Genomic DNA, 26,192 nt, shown 5'->3' on the forward strand with positions numbered 1-26,192 from the left:
CTGGCATATTGCTTTACTCAAATTGCTCTGGCACTAAATAACAAACTAGTGTTTCTGTCCTGTAAAACACCAAACCAAAACAAACCTATCTCAAACCTACTAGACAAAGTGTTGCTGTCCTGTAAAACACCAAACCAAAACAAACCTATCTCAAACCTACTAGACAAAGTGTTGCTGTCCTATAAAACACCAAACCAAACCAACCATCTCAAAGGGACTAATGCTCTACTAGTCAAAGAGAATTTACAGGTATTCAAGGCCATTTCTATCTTTAACAGTCATATGCTAAAACCGCCTCTAATATTCTTCAGCAATAACTAGATTTTCAAATCAACTGATGTGTTGCACACTGCAGATGTCAGTTTGGCGCCATTTTCATTTAGGAAAGAGAAGATGTCTATAAATGTGTTTTAGTGAAAATCACATGTCATAATGATCATCCATTCCGGTGAAGACATCTGTAGATGTGTTTTAGTGACAACCACAGGTCATAATGATCATCCATTCAGGTGAAGACATCTATAGATGTGTTTTAGTGAAAACCACAGGTCATAATGATCATCATCCATTCAGGTGAAGACATCTACAGATGTGTTTTAGTGAAAACCACAGGTCATAATGATCATCTATTCAGGTGAAGACATCTACAGATGTGTTTTAGTGAAAACCACAGGTCATAATGATCTTCCATTCAGGTGAAGACATCTATAGATAAGTTTTAGTGAAAACCACAGGTCATAATGATCATCTATTCAGGTGAAGACATCTATAGATGTGTTTTAGTGAAAACCACAGGTCATAATGATCATCATCTATTCAGGTGAAGACATCTAAAGATGTGTTTTAGTGAAAACCACAGGTCATAATGATCATCATCCATTCAGGTGCATTAGTGACAACATTTTAAGAGAATTATCTTAGCAGCCATATTGGATATATGATTGACACCATTTTCATTCAGGACCAACTGGTGTCATAAGAATTCTAGTAGTGAAAACCTCATGTCAATATAGTCATCTATTAAGAGAAGAGTAGAGAAAACTATTTTCAAGTTATGACTTTCTTTCAGGAGGACTAGCAAATTCATGATTTCAATATGGCTGATGTGGTGTTCATAATGGACATCAGATTGGAACCATTTTGATTTCAGACCAATCATAAGAAGTGAAAATCTCATTGACACAACATTCCTTTTGAGGTAGAGCAGTAATAACAAGACTTTTAAGATGGCTGCCATGGTGATCATACTGGAAATCAGATTGCCACCATTTTTATTCTGAACTAGCTATACATCCTAAGAAATCTTTCAATGAAAACCCTATTTTGATATGAGCATCCAGGTCAGGGCAGTAGCAATAACAAGATTTTCAAAATGGTCAATGTGACAGTCAGGTAGCTACCATTTTTCTTTAGGCCCAACCAGACATCATAAAAAGTCTTTTTGTGAAAACACCATGTTAATATGACTAAGTTTGAGGTGAATGCATAATTTAAGTTTCATGGCAATCCTTCAAGTGGTTTAGGAGTTGTAATGATAACAAACTTTTGTGACCATCCATTTAGGAAAAGCAGTGGTAACATTTTAAAAATGGCGGCTGTGGCTACAATAGTGGTTGTCAGATCAGCACCATTTTCCCTTGCACCATTTTCATTTAGGACCAACTAGACAGCATAAGAAGTCTTTTACAAAAACCCTATGCTGATATCACAATCCATTTCAGATCGGCACCATTTTCATTTAGGAAGAAGTGGACATTATAATAAGTATTTTTTTAAAACCCTGTGTTCATGTGACCATCCATTCATCAAAAGTAGCAATAATAGGATTTTCAAGATGGCCATTGTGACTGACATACGGGATGTGCAAGCAGCACCATTTTCAATTAGGAAAAAGTAGACCACAGCTTGACTGTGTATGCAAAATGTCATGGCAATCCTCCAAGTAGTTTAGGAGGGGTAGCAGTAATTAACTTGTGCCAACAGATGGATGGAAGATGGACAATATACCACCTCATATGATCTTCTACTCAAAGAACAGTAGAGCTAACAAATTTAAATTAAGGGTGTTTTTTGTTGCCTAAAATGCAAGCCATTATATCAAGTTGTTTTTTTTTTACACATAAGCTGATTAAATGTGTCCCACCATCAGACAATTATAATTACACATATGACATAATGGCTGTTTCTGGTATGTTTCTGAAATGCTGTTTCATGAATTTATTGGCTTTGGATAAATCTGACACTCTTGTGAAATAATCCCAAGTCACTAAATGACAGGCCATCAAATTTGGCATGAAAAAAAAAACTCTTGGGGAGGAGGGAATTTATCTGATGCAAATTTCCAATCAAAAGCTACATAATTTAACAAGAAGCCTGACTGGGTCTGATATTGCATACCTGACATTTTATTTACTGCATATTGTTGGGACAACATAAATTAATTGTAACTTTTTTGTACAGTGTGTTCTGGGAAAGATCTGTTTTTTAGTTGTAAGTTTTGGGACACATTTTCAATTATTATATTGATGCTTATCAGAAAAAATGATTAATATAGGCATCAATTATTGATTTTAAAAATGAAATCATTAAAAAAATTATACCCCAAAATGCACTCCAGCTTATATTTATTTTTTTAAATAACTTTAAAAAATGGTCAGTGTTTTTCACACTTTTCCTCCTAACTGCAAACTTTTGAAAAACAAAATTGTATAAATCTAAGTGTAATATTGAAAACTCTGGAGGTTTGCAGTACTTACACAATACTTTAAATTAAAATGTTTGAACATTATCATGCCACTATTCCAGTGAAGAATTACATATAGATTATCTGTCTGTGTGGGCTCGAGTCTCAGGCTCGGCTAATGTGGGTAAGTGAGAAAGCTGGCCAGTAGCTTTTTGTGGGTCAGTGTTTCTTCCCAGGGTTTGCCAGGGTTCTTCCTCCACCACTGGCTGCCATGTATAGCCAGCCTATCTTGTGCTGTAAAGTGGTGTCAAACCCTACAACAACAACATATATATTATGGTATGCACTTTGTTTATTTTATTGATTACACGATAGTAAGATAGTAATATAAATGCTTAATTGGATATTAATAATTTAAAATATTTAATTAGATATTACATGATGAAGAATGAAGTGTCTATCAAAGATATTAATACTCAGGTGTTTACCAGTAAGTATACATCTCCATTTCTGTGCAAATCTGAACAACTCATATTTGTGTTAGAGTTTGTGTTTTGCTGGACACTTGTCTGACACAATACAAATTCTGATTTACACTGCCTTTTTTGAAAGCCAGGTCTAATTCCCAAGTAATATTTCCTTAGTTATCTGCCAGCACAAAGCCCTTAGCTGGTAATGGCAACACTCACTTTGTTATCCCAACCCTTTGATCAAGACAAGCATTTGATACTTGCTCAGTGCCAAGCAGTTCTATATTCAGTTAACAGGCCAATAAAGTTCCTGTGATCATGCTACATGGTTGAAACAAAATCTGTTCAGGCACAGGCTGTAACAGATTTCACAGATCATATGCTTAAAGTGCCACTTACAAAGCCGAAATTGTTCCATAGTATCAAGTGAATACAAGTAAAAGGAATTCATGGTCAGTTTCCACAGGTCAATCAACTCTGCACATAAACAAATTGGCATACTTGAAAGAATCCAAAGTTTGCTCTGTATATGAAATAATCTTTGTATCTTATAACCACATTTGAAAGAACGAGTTTATTTCTCTCTAACTGGTGTGTTCATTTACCAACCATGCTTTGATTATTTGCCACCTTGTTATCATAACTGATATCTGCAGGGTAAAATAGCTTGCACAACTTTGTCTTTAAGAATATTTTTGTAACCTGTACTAGCAAAAATATTGTCATTTGCACTCATAGTGAATGCATTTAGTAATTATATTTGTTGGCAAAACATGGTTAACCTGGTTAAATACGCTCATCATTATTTTGCACCAAATAACATGTCATGCTTTGAAGGTACAGTTGTTTCTCTCTCTCTCTTGTTTCTGATTTTGTTGGATTGAATTTTCAGTTTGAAACCCTTGAAGAAAACCAAACACAATTTGTTTATTCGTCTTCAAGTCAATGAAAAATATGTCAATGATTGGACTCAACATAATTGATACACACTATAGATCTGTACTCCACATCACTGTGTATGATTTCGGTTAATGGATACATTTCATATGCACATAAATTGCTTATGAAGAACAAAAACTAAAAATAAATAACAACAGTACTAGGTTATTTTCTTTCAGTATGTTAGCAAAAAAAGTCTTCTACTGACATACTTTAATTTAATATGTGACAACAAAGGGTGGCAAATTCAACACAATCTGTTTGAGGTCTGGAAGTTTAAGGATATAGTTATAATATATTGGTACCAAAAAGTTTGATCATAAATTATTGGACAGAAAAAAAAGTTGTTCATTTTATCTTTTCCCAAGATGTATGTTAAATATGGTATATCAGTTTGTGCATGCAAATTAAGACACATACTGAAACTGCACATGGGACAGAATAGCTTGGAACACATAGTCAATACAGTATCATGGTTAGGAAAACCACATGACCTCTTGGACCTCTTAAACAAAAAGTTGCTTTACTACTATCTTCTTCCTGGGCTAAGTGTGTTTGTGTGATTTGGATTTTTAACGCAGCTTTAAAAAAAGTCAGTCATATCGCTACGATGTCTGCAGTGTGACAGTTTTACAGTGATGTCAAGCATTAGGGCATCATGCCGCAGACATGTAGCATGATGTCCCACCCAGTCACATTATCCTGACACCAGGCCGACCAGTCCTAACACTAGCCTCTTAATGCTGAGCACTAAGCGAGGCAGCTGTAAGTACCATTTTTGTAAGTCTTTGATATGACTCTGCCGGGGATTGAACCCACGACCTTCCGCATCCGAGATGGACACTCTAACTACTAGGTCACTGGAGAAGTCCTAGGCTATGTAGCTGCAGATTCAAATCATTAGAACAAAAATGTACATTTTTTATCCTTAACAACTGCCAAAGTTCAACCACACACAAATTACTGAAAAGTGTTGCTGCAAATGAAAATACCGTTATGAATTCAAGGATCTGGGAAGAAAATGAAATTTCTCAAGTTACAAACCTTGTCTCCTACTATATCTTACAAACAGGGCCACGTATTAAAACTGTTTTAAACCCATCTTCTTTACTCTTACAATGACGCTGTCATGACTTTGACCAAATTTAGTATCAAACATGCATAGCTGTGGTATTTTATTGACCATACATTCTCGCTCAGAAGACAACTACAGTCTGCACAGACCCAGATTTGCCAGCGCATAATACTTCTGGTCTGGTTGGGCTAAGTCAGTTTTAAGATGATTGACCCTTAGCTTTTATTAGTTTCTGTTGGAATAAAATTGCAAAGTATTTAATCTAAGGGCACAACATGACAAATGATTTAGCCTGGTCTGGGATTCAAACATGGTATGCCTGCATGGGAGTCCAGAATGCTAACTGCTGGTATTTTAACAAATCTGTCTTATAATTGTATCATGAAATTATTGTCAACTTACAGTGGTACTTGTTACATTTCAGTTTCTTTAAAATTATAAATCATTAATTATATATTACTAAATGTATAAATCTTGTATTCAATTTGAAAAAAAATCTGATTTAAGCCTGTTTTTGGCATGTTAAATAAATCTGCAAAACCCTACCCTGTGACTTCGAAATAGACCTTTGGACAGGTTACTTCCCTTCATTCATTCAAACAAAAAAATCTGGGTCATCATGTTGCTGTCATTTCTTCCAATGCTGCTAATTGCATATGTTATGAAAACAACTGGTTCAAGGTCTCATCTATATTCAATAACAAATCAGCATCATTGGTCAATAATGAAAGATCCCTAAGTCAAGGTACTTGGCATCAAAGTTTGCAAGTTTTATTCAGCAGCAGTAATTTTTAAAATTAAGTTGTGTAAATGTATTTCTACTTTTATTAACAGTAGCATTACTTGATGGTAGAGTAGTATTATTTGTATTAATTTGAAATGCATTAAAGATAGCATAATTACTGTCAAATTTGATTCATGTCTGTTAAGTGGTGTTTAAACGATTTTCTAAAGTTTTGAAACAGCAAATATATTTGATGGCAGATTGGCATCTTTTTCATAAATACAAAAGCTTCACATTAGGGTGCTTTCTTTAAAAGAAAATCAATTTTCGATTAGTAGTTTTAAGCCCTTATTACCAAAATGCTTGCTTTCAATTTTCTCCTGAGCAGTTTCTAAGAAGAAATAATTTAAAGTTTTGTCTCATTTAGTAACATCGGCTATAATAGAAAGTGGACTGGCGTTATTTGTATAAATTTGAAAGCCCTTAATGAAGAAGAGTTGGATAAACTCCAATATGAATTAGGCGAGGAGAAAGAATACCTACAAATAAGATTCAAAACCAGGTCCCCTGCATCAAAGTCAGGTATATTTACCACTTGACTTAAAATTTCCACACCAACTTGGCACCTCAGTAAGTGAGTAGCCTCATATTTCTGTACTCTGACTGCACATAATGTACAACTTACTTTCTATGTTTTTTCTGAGCACGGTGGTGTTCCTCTAATCCTTCAGACAGAGTCTTCAAGGTCTCTGGCTTCACCTGAGTGGGACAGTGATCACCAATCCACTTCACCCACATCTAAGGAAGGGAAAAAGTCAAGTGTGCTACTGACATGCATCCAATTGCACAAAGCAAAGAATTACATAAAGCACCACAGATTTACTCTTCATTCTACTGGATGTACCACCTGAAGAACATAAACCCTGATATATGGTATGCTAAATCTATTGGCCATTGAGATCCTGTTCCACACATAAACTAGAGCTAACAATGGCCATGTCACAAATGGCCCCACTCACTACAATTTTCGTGACAGGGCCTTTTACAGCATAACTACAGTTTGTAGAAGATAGGTATTCAGGGAAAATAACTTCTCAAAATAATAATATGGAATGCTGGAAATTGAACTTGTTTATAGTTTCTTCAGAACTAAGGTGCATGATATATTTCACTGATATTCAAAATTACAACCTAAACTTATGATGCTGGAACAAAAAGTTGGGAGGGTGGGCAATCAGGGGTGATAACTCATCTAAATTATAATATGGACTGCTGTTAAAGTCATTCAAGGTCTCATTAATCCTTTGTGAAGTAGAGCTGAAGAGACCTGAAGAATCCAAAGCTAGAGGATGGGTAAATCTGGGCCATAAGTCATAAATATTATGTGATAATGCATTTTGCTATCAGAGGAATACTTAACATTTTATGTATAATTATTTGGTATAATCTGCATGTAAATACATGTCAAGTTGTGACGAATAAGTAGTGGGCCATGTTAAGTTCTTGGTTGACCCATTTTCAAAATCTCAGTTTGCCAGTAACCTCTTCATACTGAATCTTAGACTGAACCTTACAGATATTCTGCAGAAAATAAATCTCATGAAAATGGCAATCAAGGAGTCAGATAGGGCTCTAATATCAATGAATTTATCAAATTTGGATTATTTAGTGACATGGGCGTAGACAGCCAACTGGCAGATTTAGAGGCTGAGAAAGTTTAGCTATGGTTGATAACACAGATTCATTGACTGGACTATTAATGAGTTCTCTCAAGATTTTAAAGCATATGAAAAAATTTTTTCAGTGAAAAATAACTATGCAACTATAAAGATCATATTTCACTCTTAAACCTAAATATAGATAACAGATAAAAGCAAAAGAGATAAAATGGTTAAAATTTACTTTAAACTTCAAATATACACCTCTCCCTTGATAACTCGTGCACAATAGGGTCCACAAACATAGACCGCACTAAAAGCATGTTACCGTGGGACTTCCAAAAATTGAAAAATCTGCTTATACTTCGAGAAAAACACGTGGGGGGAGGGGGTAGGGGACTGGGCTGTTTAATGACTGAATCCTCGTTTTACAATAATGTCAATAATAATTGTGGTTTTTCTAATAAAGTTGTTCGTTATTCTGTATAAATAACATTTATTTACAAAATGTCCAACATGTCAAAAATTGTTCCAACTGGTTTCAACTACCATCATGTGTATGTGAAAAAAATCTGTGTACTATGTCAATGCTTTTTGATTAGTCTGGTTCCTGGAGTGGTATTAAATAGTATAATGCCAAGTCAGGAGTCAAAGTAGCAGGGAACTAGACTAACTGTTGATACGCCACCAAACAAGATTCCATTTTTTCCCCCAAAACTAGTGACATTTATTCGCGAGACAATCATCTATGTCGAAACAAAATTTGTACTGTTCAATTAGTGCAATACTTATGTCATGATTTCATTGGAAGTAATAGTGGAACTTCTTATCATCCATGAGGATACTGTCACGGAATTGTATAAATCCTTTTATTTATTAAATACATGTACTTGGGTTTCATTTTTTTGAGTACAACGATACCTAAGGGTGATTTATGTATATTGTACATTATTTCAAAACAATGAGTTTGGTTCATCCTATGCCGCATGTGCAAAGTGCTTTCGATGGGAAGAACCGAATACTTCCAGCACACAGATGATGTATGGTGGCATTGTCTGCATATAAATGCATCACTGTCAAGACTAAATCTATACATTACGAACATCTTGTCAGTGAGCAGTCTACTTGAAGGACTTGCACATCTTCAGCTGTAGAGGTATGTGAATTATTTATTAATTTCTTGCGTATAAGATTTAACTATTGTACTACCACGTTTATATTTGTATATTTTCTGTGTAGCTTACGTAGTATAATGCAAATATTTTCTATTCTTGTTTGTAACTTAGCAAGAGATTTATATTAGCAATATAAAGTTGCATTTTTAAGAAATGTTTAGTACCGTTAGATTCTTATTGGGCACAGGTAGGTTCACTTCTGAACCTGTGTATTGTTTTGTAATTATTGTGCCGATATTGTAATCTGTATAGCTTACCGTATATAACATCATTATGTTTTATCATATATGCCTGTGTCATACATGGTACATGATGCTAGATGTATTTTCAGCTAATCGGAGTCGATGTGGTACCAACTGTAGAGCTAACCAGAGAAGCTGACCAAAGCAGCTGCAAAGCTGAACCATAGCAGCCGTAGAGCTGAGTGAACAATGCTGCTGGTCAAGTAGCAGGTGATCGGGCATTGCTGACCAATGGTGGGCGCTGATTGTCTGATTGACCAAGGAACTGAATGGTGGTCAGTGACTACCTGGAATACTGACTGCTTGATTGACCAGTGTGACTGGTAGACAAGTGTGCTGGTGATGGAGTATGTAACTCCATACATGTAATCTTTTAGCCGTGGGCTAATTTTGGGGTTTGTAATACCCAGTGTTTTGGGATTGTAAAGATATTTTGTATGACAACTATCCCTCTGTTTTCATAATTTTACTATTCGAGTAAAATACCTCATTTATCACTATTTGAGTGAATTCATTTTTACTATTTGAGTAAAACACATCATTCTTTTCATCGTGTGAAATTACTGTGTATCATTCACCTTTGTCCATTTGTTGCATTATTAGGTACGTGTGGATTATGTTAATTTGTCCAATATTTGGATCTATTACATGCACGTATTAATCAATTCTTCTCATTCAAGTCATTCATCATTAAAATTTTGTATTTGTATCACCATCAAAAGTGTTCTGTAATCCGAAATCCAACCTGGTTATCATGTTACAGATATCTCTAAGTGCCAGTTCAGGAATTCTCTGAAACCCACTTGCCCAAAATGGTCTGTATCTGTGAGACCAAACTCTTTATTTTATGAAGTGTTCATTTCGCTTGGTCACCTTGCTAGCTTTGATCACATTTATGAATGAGTCGGTTAATTGAAGGTAGTTTATGTTACATACACAATAACGTTTATAACAGTGTTCGATTGATCAAATAAAGTGAGTTCACCGGACATACAACCGAAGCCACTAGATTTTAAGTAGGATGGATTTGCGTGCCTTTCACTTTTCTTTTATTCCGCCTCCTTTATTTGATTCAAAAGACTTAATTAACGTGATAATACAAAGGAGGCCAGCTTTTAATTCATTGCAACAACACAACAAATACTCCCGCAAGTCAGTTATCAAAACATGGTCGGCACTTAATTAGGTTCTCAGAGATTGCTGGTGGACACAGCTGTTATGTTAGATTGACACATTTTATGGTTAAATACACATTACATTTATGATGATTACCATTACGACAACTAAAAGATAGAATTAAAACACAAATTTCACTTAATAAAAATTATTTAATTGGCATTTAAACATTAATGTACTATCTAATTTCCTTGAATATTTTTAATTACAGTGTATTAAGAATGTTGTTTGGAAAGAAAATATGACCAATTATATGACTTCTTGTTAAAAGCTGATAATTTCAAAATGTTGATTAAAATTTCCAGGTCATATCTACTGTTTTTGACCATAAAATGAGCGATATATATCAACATTTCAATTACCAATTTTGATTGCAATTTTCTTCAGGTTCAATAAACAGGGATCAGTTTGGGTGTGTGTGTGTATTTTCTGGCTTTAAATAAATGGGATCCAAGCCTGACCCCGCATTATAAGCAGGTTCACGAGTTATCAGGGCGTGAGTTATCAAGGGAGTGGTGCATAACACTGCTGTAAATTTTACAGGCAAACCTATTTCCATTTAGTTATTCAGGACACAGGTGTTATATTTAAAGTACAGTACATTGTGTTGCTTTGGCACATGCATACAGATAAACATGGATATTATCTTATCCCCCCCCCCCACAGATAGGGCAGACCAATACTGACTAGAGATTGCATCAGCTGATGTTTGCAAATCCACCCACATTTTACTGCATAATCCAATCTATCCCCCCACTGCCTACCCCATGGTTATAATACAAAATCTGTCATATATGATGCACCTGGTAAGATTCTACACATAAAATTTAGTCAGAAAATATTTGAAGACAAAAAAACATTTGAAACTGAAATCTTGAAAAAAATCTGACCTTAAAAGGATGAGACTAACTTTGAAGATGGTTACTTTAAGGGCACATAACTATAAATTTATGTGAATTTGTAACCAATGGCTTAAAAGGAGGCATGGATGGATGGATAATTAGCATATGGAGTACCTTAATATGGCTGGGACTTTTGAGAAAACCATGGAGATGAATATATTGTAGATGTGATCTTAAACAGCAATACACTTTATAGAATATGCCATTTTTATTATGCAAAAAAGTTAAAGTATGACTGACATCTTGCAAGATCAACCAATACACAGCAATACTATACTGGTTACCTTTCCTTCCTCCAGTTTTTGGTCTCCTTTTAAATCTCCTTTTGACACGAGTTTCCCTGGCCAGGATAGGAATCCATGTCTTTGACCCCAAACAAGATCACCTACATTAAATAGACGTGGGATGGCAGTCTGTATTTCATCCTCCTCAATCTCTCCTTCCTCTTCATCCTTTTCTTTCTCTACCTCAAATATTTCACCCTCATCTGAAAGCAATGCGAATTCATCGTGTCTTGATTTACCAAAACTGAAATTCCATCCTTACCCCCAGATTTGTAATAATATATAATTCAGAAAATGCTACACAAACATAATAACGTTACATTCATGAAATGCAACATAATGTAATAATGTTACATTCATGAAATGCAACATAATGTAATAATGTTACATTCATGAAATGCAACATAAATGTAATAATGATACATTTATAATATGTACAATAAATGTAATGATTTTATATTCATGAAATGTGACTTAAATGGTCATCTTAATGAAATCCTTCATAAATACAATGATGTGCCATATTTGTGTATTGCTACATCAATGTAATTTGTCATGTTTATCATATGCTACATAAATGTAACATATCACATTCACGAATTGCTGCAGTGTAATGTGTCAGAATAATGTGCAAAATAAATGTAGCATGTTACATTCATAAAATGCTAAATAGCTGTAATAATATATTGAATTCATGAAATGCTACATAATTGTAACAATATATTGGATTCATGAAATGCTAGATAATTGTAATAATATATTGGATTCATTAAATGCTAGATAATTGTAGTACTATATTGGATTCATTAAATGCTACATAATTGTAATAATCTATTATATTCATGAAATGCTACATAATTGAAATAATATATTGTATTCATTAAATGCTACATAATTGTAATAATATATTATATTCATGAAATGCTACATAATTGAAATAATATATTGTATTCATGAAATGCTACATAACTAACAATATATTGTATTCATGAAATGCTACATAATTGTAATAATATACTGGACTCATGAAGTGCTACATAATTGTAATAACATATTGGATTCATGAAGTGCTACATAACTGTAATAACATAATATGGGATTCATGAAGTGCTAGATAATTGTAACAATATACTGTATTCATGAAATGCTACCTAACTGTAATAATATATTGGATTCATGAAATGCTAGATAATTGTAATAATATATTGGATTCATGAAGTGCTAGATAATTGAAATGATATATTGGATTCATGAAATGCTACATAATTGTAATATATCGGATTCATGATTGTAACTAGAATTTAAAACAATCCACATGCTAAACCAGCACAAATGGCTAAGTCCTTGTGGTGTGCAGTTAGACCCCTGGGAACATTATTGGTTGCATATCTAATTTGTCCTTTTATGTATTATTATTGTAACTCTAAGCTATTACTATAAATATTTCCTTCACTTCTAAATTTTCCTTTAAAAAATCCAGTTCATATGCACATAGTTATATTTAATTTAAGTTAGCCACTAACTTAGACACATCATATAAAAATCAGCATGGGTTATGTTGCATTTTATGGAAAAAGTTGCTTGAGAAAAGTAACCTTTCCACAAATGGTCAAATCATACATGCCTGCTTTATCAGCTTATGCAAAAGCCATGAGGCTTAACTCTATTTATTTATGTTCCAATGATTTTTGTTTTTGGTGTTGTAGGGTTTAATATAAGCTATACATGGTGGCCAGTATAAATGGTGGAGGAAGACCCCAGGAAAACCCCAGAAAGAACCACTGACCCACAAGTAGCTACTGGCAAACTTTCTCACATACCCACATTGGCCAAACCCAAGACTCGAACCCATGCAGACAGAGGTGAGATGGCAGTGATCTGTAATGGTGAGCACTTTAGACCACTTGGGAATTGGTTTCAATGGTGCTTTCTAATGAATGCAGGTAACATTATTCACTGGTTAGTCTTCTCCAGGAAGAGTCGTAGAATAAATACAAATGTTTTTATGTATTACAGTATGATGTAATAAAAACACCTGACTGAATCAATTAGTGAAATGAATCATAGAAAAGATGACAAGCTGCTTTTTTTTAAAACGCTTTTTCTATATCCATGCACTGAAGCATAACTGTGAAGTTTGGTTACATTTTTTCCAGTGTGGTTTGCTCCAGAATTCAAGTTATCTCACATGACAGTCAACGTGGAATGTTTCATGATGCCATGGGTTACAAATGTAAAGTCCAAACACATGAACTCATTTTTACAAATAAATTGTAATTTCATCTATAGATAAATTTTATACAAATACGTTTAATTTTATTTTTATTTTTTAAAGGATGATAACATCTCTGCATTTTTGAAAATAGATTTTCAGAGGTTGCTGTTTTGGAAGAATGATGCCCCAATAAAGTTCAAAACAGTACCTCTTAATTTCTCAATAAATGGATCTGGAGATTGTACATTGCTTGCATGTGCTTAAGGTGAAATATCAGTGGTTTTGAGAGCCAAGAGTCATATCCAGAAATAGAAACTGCATATATATTTGTGGCTTTAATAACATCATGCCCACTCTGTGATCAAAATGAAAGCCATGTATCTTGATTCCCAATTGTCAGAATACATGTATATTTCACAGCTGAGTATGGTGAACTGTTTCATTTCATACCTTAAGAGTCAAATCTTTTGTAAGTAGCCTCCAGAGGAAAACAACTGAGACCATGATCTGCCATCACATAAGATGCCATTGGGGTCTACGCTGTTTGTATGGTTTTACGTTACTTTATCTAATGACTTCTAGCAAACTTGCATAGAACAAAACCTGTTGGTACACTGTGTGATGGCAGATTTGGTATGTGCAGTTTGCAGTCGGTCTCAACTTAAAAATCTTGGTGTATTCTCTATGGGTCATGCTGCATGGACAAATGAAACTCGTTTCTATAAAACATGATCAAGAAATATCAGACTTCATAATTTTGGTAAAGACAGACTAAGCATCTAGTCATAGGTATCACTGCCTCAGTTAATGATCATGGTTCCATTAACCTCAAAGAAATGAAGCACCTGCATGTGTCCTATTCAATGTTGCAGTTCACACAAGGATTAGCTAAAGGACAAGAAGGAATGATCAACTGGCTGGAAAGGATTTCATGAAATTCAAGATAACACCAATTCTTCCTTTTAACTGCTGGGAGTTGAAACCACTTTTGATATTTTTCAGCGATAATAAGATTTTCAAATTAATTGCTGTGGTGGGCAATACTGGATGTCTCATTGGCACCATTTTCATTTATGACCAACCTGACAACATTGATGTTTAGTAAAATTCTATGATGTCATGGCAATACACTGAGGAGCAGAGATAATGAAAAGTTTTATAATGACCACTGTGATGGCCATACTGGCCATCAGACAAGCAACAGACTGACCCACAAGCATCAGACAAGCAACAGTTTTGTTTAGGACCCAGAAATCTTCTGGCAAAACCAATATGTAAATATGAATTTCCCTTCAGGAGATTAAAGTAGTAATGACACGATTTTCATGATGGCCACTGCGACGGCAGTTTTTGGCACAATTTTAATTTATATCAACTAGACATCACAATATGTCTATTTGTGAAAATCCAATGTTGAAATAACAAGATTTTCAAGATGGCAATTCTGGATGTCCAAGCAGCACCATTTTCATTTAGAGCCAACTAGGCTATTGGATGAATGTGTAAAGTTTCATGGCAATCACAGAAGTAGTTTAGGACACTTTATGAATGATGGACAACAGAATATTCCATAACCTCTTCTGGTCTATGATCAGTGGCGCTAATTCAAAATTTGAACAAGACTGCAAATAAAGTTTTATTTCCATCCAAATTAAGTTTTAAAGAAATTCAAAGCTATGCAAAAATGTAACCAATTAACATGAACAGTAAATGCACTGTAAGAAAGATGTCTCATCTAAATATGTCTCCTACCTTTTAAAAAGAAAGAGTTTCAACACTGCAGTCTCCAAATTTGGACAAGACAACTTATGTATTTACTTATATCACTGACATGCATCAATTAATTAGCTGTAGATGCATCTAGGATTCTAAATTATCAAAATTTGTGAACGTGAAATTTTCCCTTTAAGAAATTCTCATTTTGTTCATTTTCCTACATTTCTGCAAAAATTTAGTTCGTAAGTTAAAATGTCCAATGCACCAAGACTATGTTACTTAAATTAGGTGGGGGACCCCGGGGGCACCATGTGGTCTAAGCTGTTTGCCTTTAGTTAACACTGCAATATTACCTCTGTCTGCATGAGTTCCAATCTTGGGTTTGACCTACATGGTTGCGATAGAAAGCTCACCAGTAGCTCCGAGTACTGGTAGCTTAATGGTTCTTCCCAGGGATTTCCTGGGTTCTTCCTTCACCTGATATACTGGACACTGTGTAGCCTATCATGTACTGAAACATGGTGTTAAACTGCCAAAAATGACAAAGGTCAGGTAAAATCTTTGGTTGTAATATTTTAAAAAATCAGCACAGGTTATGTTGCATTTTTTAGAAAGTTTTATTTGAATAAACTTCCTAGAATTTGAAGTTCAAATGATTTTTACAGAACTGGCCAAATCACAACAATCTGCTTCATCATCTTACACAAAAAACAAGAGGCTGAACATGGCAAACAATTCCTGTTTACGCTTTAATGCTATTTTCATGTAGATGTGGATGCAAACAGAGATAAGCAATACTTGAAAATGCATTTGTAAAGTGCAGTACATAACAATATATACTGTGTTACATGCTTGTTGTCATGACTTCAGAACAATACTGGAACCCTGGTGTCCTAGGATCAGACCCAATCTTAGTGTTTCAGATGGTTTGGACTGGGCCCAGAACTAAGCTTATCCAAAATTCTGGACAATGCAGATGATTTCTGGACAAGTGAATGACCTTGGCATTTAGATGCACAACTCCTACTACATGTACTAACTTACTGTTGTTTGTACATGTAAAAAATATTTTTAGTACATGTTACAACTGGTTGATGTTTGAACATGTAATACACGAGCTTTAAGTGTAAATTTTAATGCAATTTTGTTACTCTTTACCGAAATAGACGAAAAATACAGCGTTAATATCATAATTTCTTTTTTCATCAGAAAATCCACAAAACCCAAAGGAAATGTAACAATTTCATACTGCAAATGGAACTCATTCATTACCTGCAGGATACATTAATTATCTGTTTTCCTGTCACTAATACTTTACTGGTGTAATTGATGACATAAGTATTTACTTTCAAACATGTGATTTCCCATATATGGGTATAATTTCCCATATATGGGTAAAACTTTCCATAATGAAGTATAAGAATTCCCATAAACAGGTATAATTTTCCATATACAAGTAATACTTCATATAAGCAGGTATGATTTTCTATAAACAGGTATAATTTCCCAAATACTGATATGAATTCCCATAATCAGGTATGATTTCTTCTATACATACATCATTTCACATATACAGGTATTTCTCATAAGCAGGCATAATTTCCCATAAGCAGGTACAGTATTAGTTACAGCAGACATTTTTTCCTAACCAGTTCTTGTTCAAAATAATTTACAAGAAAGAAAATATTTACTAGAATTGATAAAAGTGCATGTTTTCCACAAGATGAAGCAATCTCCTCTGATTATTCTCAGAAAGACTACTTGCATTTGCCTGATTTTTAAAATTGCTGAGTAAACTTTTGGCCGATTATGATCATTCAGCTATTGTAAGCATAATTTAAGATTTTGGTAACAATTTATATGATGCTCTGACCCATTAGGTGTGGTCTGTCTGACCTGTTCGGTCTTTCTGTTGACTTTGGGTGAAGTGGGGACCAGTGGTATAGTAATTAAAAAATTAAGTCATATTGCAATCTACCGTTTATATCCAACATACACACTAATTCTGTCTACCTCTCCAAATTCTACACTAATGTTTATCTACATTGTTTCTCACTATCGTTGTCCACTCAGAATATCTGTCACTCCATTATGTCTATTAGATATCCCTTCTCTTATTTCCCATCTTGTATATCTCTGTCTGATTCTTATTTCCAACTAAAACTTTTCTCCATGTTTTTCTTTTTTGCTTTCTTTCTCTTCTTCACTATACCTTGTATCCATACATATACACATATCGTAATCCCACACCCTTTTCCCACATACAGAATATGATTGACTAACCATTACTAGATGAATGACAGCGCCCTTCCCCCAGATCATACCATACCTAAATGGTGCTGAGACAGCAGGAATATGACAGAGTTATTCAGAAATGAAATGATGTGGACATGTTTACCCAGATTTGTCAAAGCCTTCATGAAACCCCAAAATGTGACTTGCTATTGATGTGTTCTCACATCCAACTTACATTAGTTTCTATGACACTGACCTAGTTACCCAGATTTATCATTGCTTCATCCACATCTATCTCTGATACTCTTTTTTTCCCCAATTTCTCACACCCAACTTACATTAGTTAGAAACCTGATATTGGTACTTGCTATATATTTTACTTTTACCCACACTAAAAATCCCTTTGGTCATATGTACTAAGACTTTGGTCATAAGTACTAAGACTTTGGTCATATGTACTAAGACTTTGGTCATATGTACTAAGAATCCTTTGGTTATAATGCTGTTGTTGTTGATGTAGGGTTTAACGCCATTTTTCAGCACATGACAGGATATACATGGCGGCCGATATTAATGGTGGAGGGAGAACCCGGGAAAACCCCGGAAACAACCACTGACCCACAAGAAGCTACTAGCAAGCTTTCTCACATACCCACATTAGCTGAATCTGAGACTTGAACCCAAGCAGACACAGGTGAGATGGCAGTGATCCGTAATGGAGAGTGCTTTAGACCACTCGGCCACTCGGGGCCCCTGGTCATAATGCACCGACAAAATAAAAAATAAAAAACTTATCTAATATTATGGTAACCAAGCCAAAATGTTTGTAGTGATTTGTATTCTTAGCATGTATGAATAGTGCAAAAGGCTGATATTTAATTGTCTAACCAAGTAGTTATCATAAAATGTCTTCTGGTGAACAACCCACATCAATATAACTTTCTCTTCAAGCATGGTTGGTATAAATAGATTTTCAAGATTGTTGGCATAATGATTGTCAGATGACCAACATATTTAGTTAGGACATCATTAGAAGTCTTTTAGCAGTTTCCATGTAGATATGACCATCCTTTCTGGGGTACTAGTGATAATAAGATTTTCAAGATGGCTGCCATGATGGTCATATTAAATGTCAGATCAGCACCTTATTTGCTTAGGACTAACGGGACATCATAAAATGTCTTTTGGTGAAAACCACATGTTGATTTTACCATCCATTCTGAAGGAGTAGCAACAACAAGATTTTCAAGATGGCCACTATGGTGGTCATATTCTACAACAGATCTGCACCATTTTCATTTAGAACCAACTGGTCCATGGGATGAATGTGTGTGTAAAGTCTCAAGGCAATCCTCCAAGTAGTTTATGAGGAGTAGTGATAATAAATTTGCACTTACGGACAGATGAATGATGGATGATGGACAACCAACTAGCTAGACCATGAGATGAATATGACTTCCAGGTGGGTATGAAGCTCACCCAGTCAGGTGCAAGATCATCTCAATAATTATTGCATGGATTATGCTCATAAATGAACCCATCAAAGTTTTTAATGACACAAACCCACATCACGAGTTTGATTGAAATCAGATCATCTCAATAATAATTGCATGGATTATGCTCATAAATGAACCCATCAAAGTTTTTAATGACACAAACCCACATCACGAGTTTGATTGAAATCAGATCATCTCAATAATATATGCATGGATTATGCTCATAAATGAACTCATCAAAGTTTTTAATGACACAAACCCACATCACAAGTTTGATTGAAATCAGATCAGATAAATGGATTCTAGAGCAGTAAAAGCAATTGTTGATGGACAGACACATGACAAATCATGTACGATGCCCATAGCATGCTAGGCCATACCATTAGCTCTCTTGATCTCACAGCCAGGTGAGATAAAAACTGAATTGTTTTAGGTTGTATGTACTTTTGAAGCATAATAATAAGTGTATATTTATGGTTAAAAGTGAAGGAATCCTATTTCACAAGGTCTGATAATAATGTGTGTGTGTGTGTGATTTCAATTTTTAACATAGCTTTAACAATTTTTCAGTCATATCGCTACGATGTCTGCAGTGTGACAGTTAACAGTGAACTGAACTGATTCACATCCTTAAAACACGTTTTCTAGTAAATTAGTTACCTGCTGTGAGGCAGCTTTTTTCAGTCACCTGAGGACAGAAATAATTGTTCACTTGTTCCATTTTTAAGCTATATTTTAGCAAATTTAAAATTTTTATTGAAACTTACTTAGAACACTATACCAACATACCTTCTGAATGCGATTCCTCATAATCCGTGTCTCTTCTTTTCAGTCCTCTGGATGAGGTGACATCACCTTCATTCTGCATTAGGTCATCAGTTGTAACTGTACAATCATTTTGCATGAGTGTTGTAGAATATATCTTTCTATTACTAGCAGAGAATAAATGCCACTGCCCTTTTTGATTAGACAGTGCAGCTGCAATTCGCGTGGTCAGATCCATCTGATCTTTTTTTCGTGTGATGGCCACTGAAGGGTTCTTACTCTTTGTCTCTGAACAATTAATGCTCTGAGATGATACAATTGATGTCTCTTGAGTTGATGTACACTTACATAAATTGTCATTTTTCTTCACATCATCATCATCATTTTCTTCTTTTAAGTGCACAAGAGATTCTTGTATTGGATAATCAAACAATGAGATTTTGGTGCCGTCCTTGGAAGGAATGTCAGAACACAGTACTCTTTCAGAATGACGGTTCTGATGATTTGATTTCTTATGCGATTTTGAAACTTGTCTGACTGATGATGAAATAAACTCAGTACCGCCAACTGAGGGTCCTACTACTAATCCTGCAACACAACTTTCCATATTCTTCCTAGGAATGCATGCTAGATCCCGTTTTGATGACGACCCTTTCACTATTTTCCTTTTTGTAGGTAAAACACTAGATTTCCCACCAATTACATGATGGTTGGTACTTTTAGTAATCAAACCAATGCTATGCTGGTTTTGAAATTTTACATCAGGCTCATGACTCCCCTCATAATGGATTTCACCTGATAGGCATATTTCTCTTCCTGAGCTTAAAAATATTGGGGAATTCTCACTATTAACTGATTCCTTTTCTAACTCTTCACTAGTTTCTTCAATATTACTATGTGCATCTGACACTGGGGGTGTCCTGTCATCCTGTTCACCAACACCATCATCACTAGACTCATATGAGCGAGACAGGGTGGGACTCACCTGTGTTGAGTCTGCTGCAGCTATAGAAACAATACAGGATGACTTACTGATGCAAGGCTTTTCAGAATAACCATGTGCTGGTGAAACAGTTCTTGTGCTGACAGTTTCTCTTATTGTTATGGTCTTCACAGTCATACTGTCTACCACCCCCTTCCCAGTTTTGTTTCCCGTGGTTAAATTATTTTCGTTATTTGCCATTTCAAGATCACCATTTTTATCTACAACATTTGGCACTGAACCGAAGTTCTGATTTGAGAACGTAATTGTTGAATTGTTCATAGGATTACCCACACCTTGAACCTGACAGGGGTGGTTTATTGCCAAACTGGGAAGCTCCTGCCCTGATCCACCTTTTTCCGCATCCAGGCCAGCCATAGAGCTGGGTGTTTGGCTCTGGAGGTTGAACTGGTTGATTAGATTCTGCATGCCCTGTATCTGCTGGATCTGCTGAAGCAACTGCTGCTGAAGCTGAAGAGTCTGGATCTGCATGGCAGTCAGATTTGTCCCCGCAACTCCATTCCAGGGCTGCTGCACATTAATCAGGTTTAGTGGCATGGCTATATTGGACACCTGAGGGTAAAGTGTAGACCCTGGTGCTGTGTCAACTCCTGGTTGGTTCCCAAATGCCACAAGCTGCTGTTGTGGATTGGACTTGTCAAATGTGGAGTTAATGGAAATGTGATTAGCACCGAGGACTTGCAATAATGGCATCTGGATATTGGGCATTAGTACCACCTGAGTTGTACCAATCTGATTTGATGGTGCTGAATCGGAACCTTTATGTTCTATTCTGCTCATCATATTTGCATTATGTAAATTAGTTTCTGAAATTTTATCAGTGGTGCTGACCATAAATGATTCCTCAACAGGATTTTTATTAACAGTCTTTTGATTATTCTCCATACCAGTTTTAGTGTCCACAGTGTTTTCACCAGCTTCTTTTGGAGAAACATTTGATAAAGCATTGTCTTTTAATGGCTGAAGAGTCTGGTTACTCGAACTAACTACAACATTATTCTGCTTTGATACACTGCTGACATTAGACACATGCATACCACAACCAGAATGGGGCACTAATTGTTCCATAGCAGTCCCACCAGAATGTGTTTCAGGGACAGATGTATGTAAGCCAAGTCCACTGGGTACATTTGGGCTCAAAGTAGGAACCTGCTCACATGGGTTGACAAATGAGGAGTTATTAGGGTCACTTAACATGGCTTGTCTGTTGGAATTGTGTACATTAGTCAGGTTAGCCATCACCTGAGAGTCACTATTTGACAGAGATGAGACAAGTGTATTGCCAAGCACATCATTCAATGCACCACTACTGACTTGTCCTGGAGTGATGAAAAACTGATTGCCCTGCACATGAATTTGCCCACCTTGCATCTGGAGCTGCCCAACATCAATGCCTGGCAAACCAATAGAATTGAATATCTGCAGAACTGGCTGCTGGCTGAGGATGGTTGGGGATACACCCATTGTGGGAACAGACTGACTTGGCATGCTGACTGAGTTATTCACAAATGGTGCCATGGTATGGGGTATAAATGGAACAGTTGGGTTCATTCCAATCATTTGGAAAGGGCTTACTAAACTTGAAGTATTCATATTTGTTTGTTGTAAAGCCTGTTGGACTAAACTGGGAACACTGGGAAAACAGTTATCTTTCCAATTTATAGCAAGGTTTCCTAATATCTCTGCTGCATTACCCTGTGAACTTGTCATCTGCTCCCCTTCCTTTGAAGGTATATTAGGCAGCTTCATCCCACAAGTCTCTGAAACACCCTTGACAGTCATCAGCTGCTGCTGCAACATTTTTATGCTATCACTGATGGTCACAACTGGATTTGTTGGCATTAACAAATTCTGTACCATGGTCTGTGTTTGTGGCGCAACACTTTGCACACCTGCATAAGTTGCTGGCATCATCATAGCTACTTGTGAATTTGGAACAGCTGTAGAGGTCACAACAGCAGCTTGAGAGACATTCTGGTTTTGTTGCAGGGAAATCATGGGATTAATCATGTGGTTAGCTACCGCCATAACTGGGCCTCCAGCCTCAAATGAACCCTGACCCCCAACTCCTCCTCCCCCAGCTGATACTTTGTGTATAGTATCAGGAGATGATTGCATGGACATGTTGTATACCCCTCCTATAACAGAATTCATATTTGAACTGATGTTCACACCAGTAGTGCCAGCTGCCATTTGTTGAGCTAGAAACATTTGTAACTGGTTTTGTTGAAGAAATTGGGCTTTGGCAGCCGCTGACAACAGGTTGCTGGCTGGAAACTCACTATTTGTCAGATTTCCTGACAGAATCTGTTGCAGGGAACTGAGACCTACATTTGGTGGAGCACCAGTGAAAATGGCAGCACCATTGTCGAACACATTACAATGATATGTCTGAGGGCTTGATAACTGAGGTACATTTGCTTGACTCAACACTGAACTTAAGTGTGGTGGTAAATTCTGAAGAACACTCTTAGGAAGAGTAACTGTTGGCCTGGCAGATACTTTGTCCGAGATGGCATTAGCAGGTTTAAAATGAGAAGTTGGAACTGTTGCAGATGCCTGAATCCCTGAAGAAGCAATATGCGAAGTCTTGGCTAATGTAATATTAGGTGTATGATGGACCACTGTGGTTGGGGTTGGTGGTGTGCTGAATGCAGGCTTGGTGTTGAATTTAGATTCCTCCAGTTCTCCAGAGATGGAACTAGCTGCAGGAGAGTCTGATGGGGAACTGGATGCTGAGGTTGAGATTCCTGAATTTGTTGGAAGCCTGTTTGATGACACTGATGTACAAGGTGTAGATGAGGAGACATATACTTTCATGATAGGACTTTCTTCTTTCTTATTGCTTTCCAAACCAGGAGATCCTGTTACAGAAGAACACAAATTACTTGGACTAAATTCTTGTTGCTTTGAGAATGAACTTTTATCTGAAGAAGTCACAACAGTCTGTGAATCAATTTCCATGGGTGACTGAAGAGGAACATCTGACTGGCTGTTTTCTTGTTTGGAAAATTCCTTCCCTATATCAGATTCCACAGAATCTGGTCTTTTCGGACTGGAATTGGTAGAGGAGATGGAGTTATTCACCAATGCTGTTTGCTGCTCAAGAAAGGCTGTTGGATTTTCCAAAAATGAAGCAATCTTTTGCTTTGGTATGGGACCTTTTCCTCCATCTTTTAGAATACTTACATCAACATTAGGAGGTGGTGAATCACTGTCATATATATTTTTAATTTTCTTTTGCTCTTTTTTAATGCGAGTTCTTTTAGCTTTGTTCTTTCGTGGGCTTACCCATAAAAAATCTCCTGTCTGTGTGCAGGATGGCATCCCCACTGGTTGACAACCAGGAAAATTATTGCCATATTGAAAACGTGGATCCATCACAGGTCCATGAAATCTTTGGTTGCCAAGGTGACTGATATGCTGTGGTAGAAAAGATACCGCTGGTAAACCTATAGATTGATAGTCCATTGCTGACATCTGAGACATGCTATTAGGAATTGGAGCAATATGCATGGAAAAGGGAGATGGAAACACCTGCTGATTTGGTAGACTAGAAAAGAATGGAGGTTTCAGACCCTGTCTAGCTAATCCATCCCATGAGAAAGGTTGTATATTGGTGTGGTTCTGAGAAGATGATCGGAGGGCAGACGGAGGAACATGCTGAGTACCAAGCTGTATTGTTCCTTGTCCTGCTGGGCTTAACATGCTTGAAACTCTCTGCTGACCCAAACAAGTGAATTGACCCATTACACTACTTTCATTCTTGGGTCTTTTCTTGACAGTGTCTTTCCCATCCATTTCTGATGATCCTGAAGTACGTGAATCTGTGGACCGTGCTGAAGATCGTCCATCTACTGAAACATCCTCTGCTCTGTCGTCTGGCAGTCTGGGGCATTTGGATTTAATTTCAGTACTATCCTTTGATGGCGACAGCTTCCGGGAAGTGGATAAAAGCTGGGAGATGATGGCACTGTCACTGGAATTAGTTACGCTGCTTGTATGCTTTGACTTCTTTCTCTTCATAGGAGATTCTGGAAAAGACATACAAACCTCTCAACATTCTTTGTACAGAAAGAAATAATGAAACATTTAAAGGAATCCTTCTGCAGCATCAATCTGATAAACAAAGAAACAGAATGTCACCTTGTAGCAATACAAATAATCACCTTTTTCACATACTTGACATAAATAAGCATATGGTATGGCAGCTTTTGTTCTCTCTGCCAATGCAGGCTCATTATAGATACCAATCAATACAAAAACTGGCAGAATTCATTGGAAGGCTAGGTCTAGGTGACAAAATTGTAATAACAGTAATACGATCAGTTCATTGGAAGGCTAGGTCTAGGTGGCAAAATTGTAATAACAGTAATACGATCAGTTCACTGGAAGGCTAGGTCTAGGTGGCAAAATTGTAATAACAGTAATACGATCAGTTCATTGGAAGGCTAGGTCTAGGTAGCAAAATTGTAATAACAGTAATACGATCAGTTCATTGGAAGGCTAGGTCTAGGTGGCAAAATTGTAATAACAGTAATAAGATCAGTTCATTGGAAGGCTAGGTCTAGGTGGCAAAATTGTAATAACAGTAATACGATCAGTTCACTGGAAGGCTAGGTCTAGGTGGCAAAATTGTAATAACAGTAATACGATCAGTTCACTGGAAGGCTAGGTCTAGGTGGCAAACTTTAAAACGACAGTGATACTATCAATTCATTTATAGGCTAGGTCCAGGTGGACAATTTTACAACAGTGATACTATCTGCTTACATGTGTGTGACAAGAATCGCACATAACAGGATCCAACTTAGGGCATAAAGTAATATGGATTAGTTTAAGTTTTAAAAAAAATGAAACTGGTACGAAAGTTACATGATTCAAATGGCTGAGCGTAATGAGTGTAAACAATGATTACAACACCCCACCTCAATGAAACTTTTAGTAGCTCCAGTAGAAATTCTAAACATTTATTATCATGACGATAATACATGTAATTCAAACAAAAATGATATTCATAACAAGTCGTCCACTTTATAACAGGACATACAAGACACATTACAACGGAAGGCTTATGTCACTTGTTTAGGCTCAAAATAAACAGTAACACAGGAAAGATTGAAAACAACAAGCTTTAAAAAAAAAAAAAAAAAATTTATTTCCCAGGAAAAATTCTGTAAAAAGGAAAAAATATGAACTTATGGTTTTCTAAAATCAAATCCAAATAATCCAAGAATAAAATTTTAGTAGTCCTAATAACAAAATGTTCTGCTGATTTCACATTCAAATCCTGACGAAGAATCCAAGATGGAAGACGATGCTGCAATCTGTAGTGTTGAAGTTTACAGTTCGTTGTAGAAACAAGAATTATAAAGTGGCTTCTGATAGATGAATAAATTTTTTTTAAAAACTGCCCTTGTTCCACAATATTACA

The 26,192-nt window shown here is 36.0% G+C and overlaps 1 protein-coding gene across 2 annotated transcripts in view; it reads right to left on the reverse strand.

Annotated features, from left to right (window-relative positions):
• The window catches only part of LOC149791571 (uncharacterized), a 61,219-nt gene that overhangs the window by 19,360 nt on the left and 15,667 nt on the right, over positions 1 to 26,192 (reverse strand). The window contains exons 4-6 of one of the 2 annotated variants that reach the window (XM_089970118.1): positions 19,780 to 24,792; positions 11,329 to 11,531; positions 6,577 to 6,689 (exon numbers count right to left, since the gene is read on the reverse strand). In XM_089970118.1, the coding sequence (XP_089826244.1) occupies positions 6,577 to 6,689; positions 11,329 to 11,531; positions 19,780 to 24,792 (5,329 nt within the window). The remainder of the gene's footprint in view (positions 1 to 6,576; positions 6,690 to 11,328; positions 11,532 to 19,779; positions 24,793 to 26,192) is intronic. The other variant, XM_089970119.1, reaches the window with a different exon arrangement.

Source organism: Sinohyriopsis cumingii, chromosome 9 (assembly GCF_028554795.1).
Source record: "Sinohyriopsis cumingii isolate HCF-2022 chromosome 9, ASM2855479v2, whole genome shotgun sequence".
Classification (NCBI taxonomy): Eukaryota; Metazoa; Mollusca; class Bivalvia; order Unionida; family Unionidae; genus Sinohyriopsis; species Sinohyriopsis cumingii.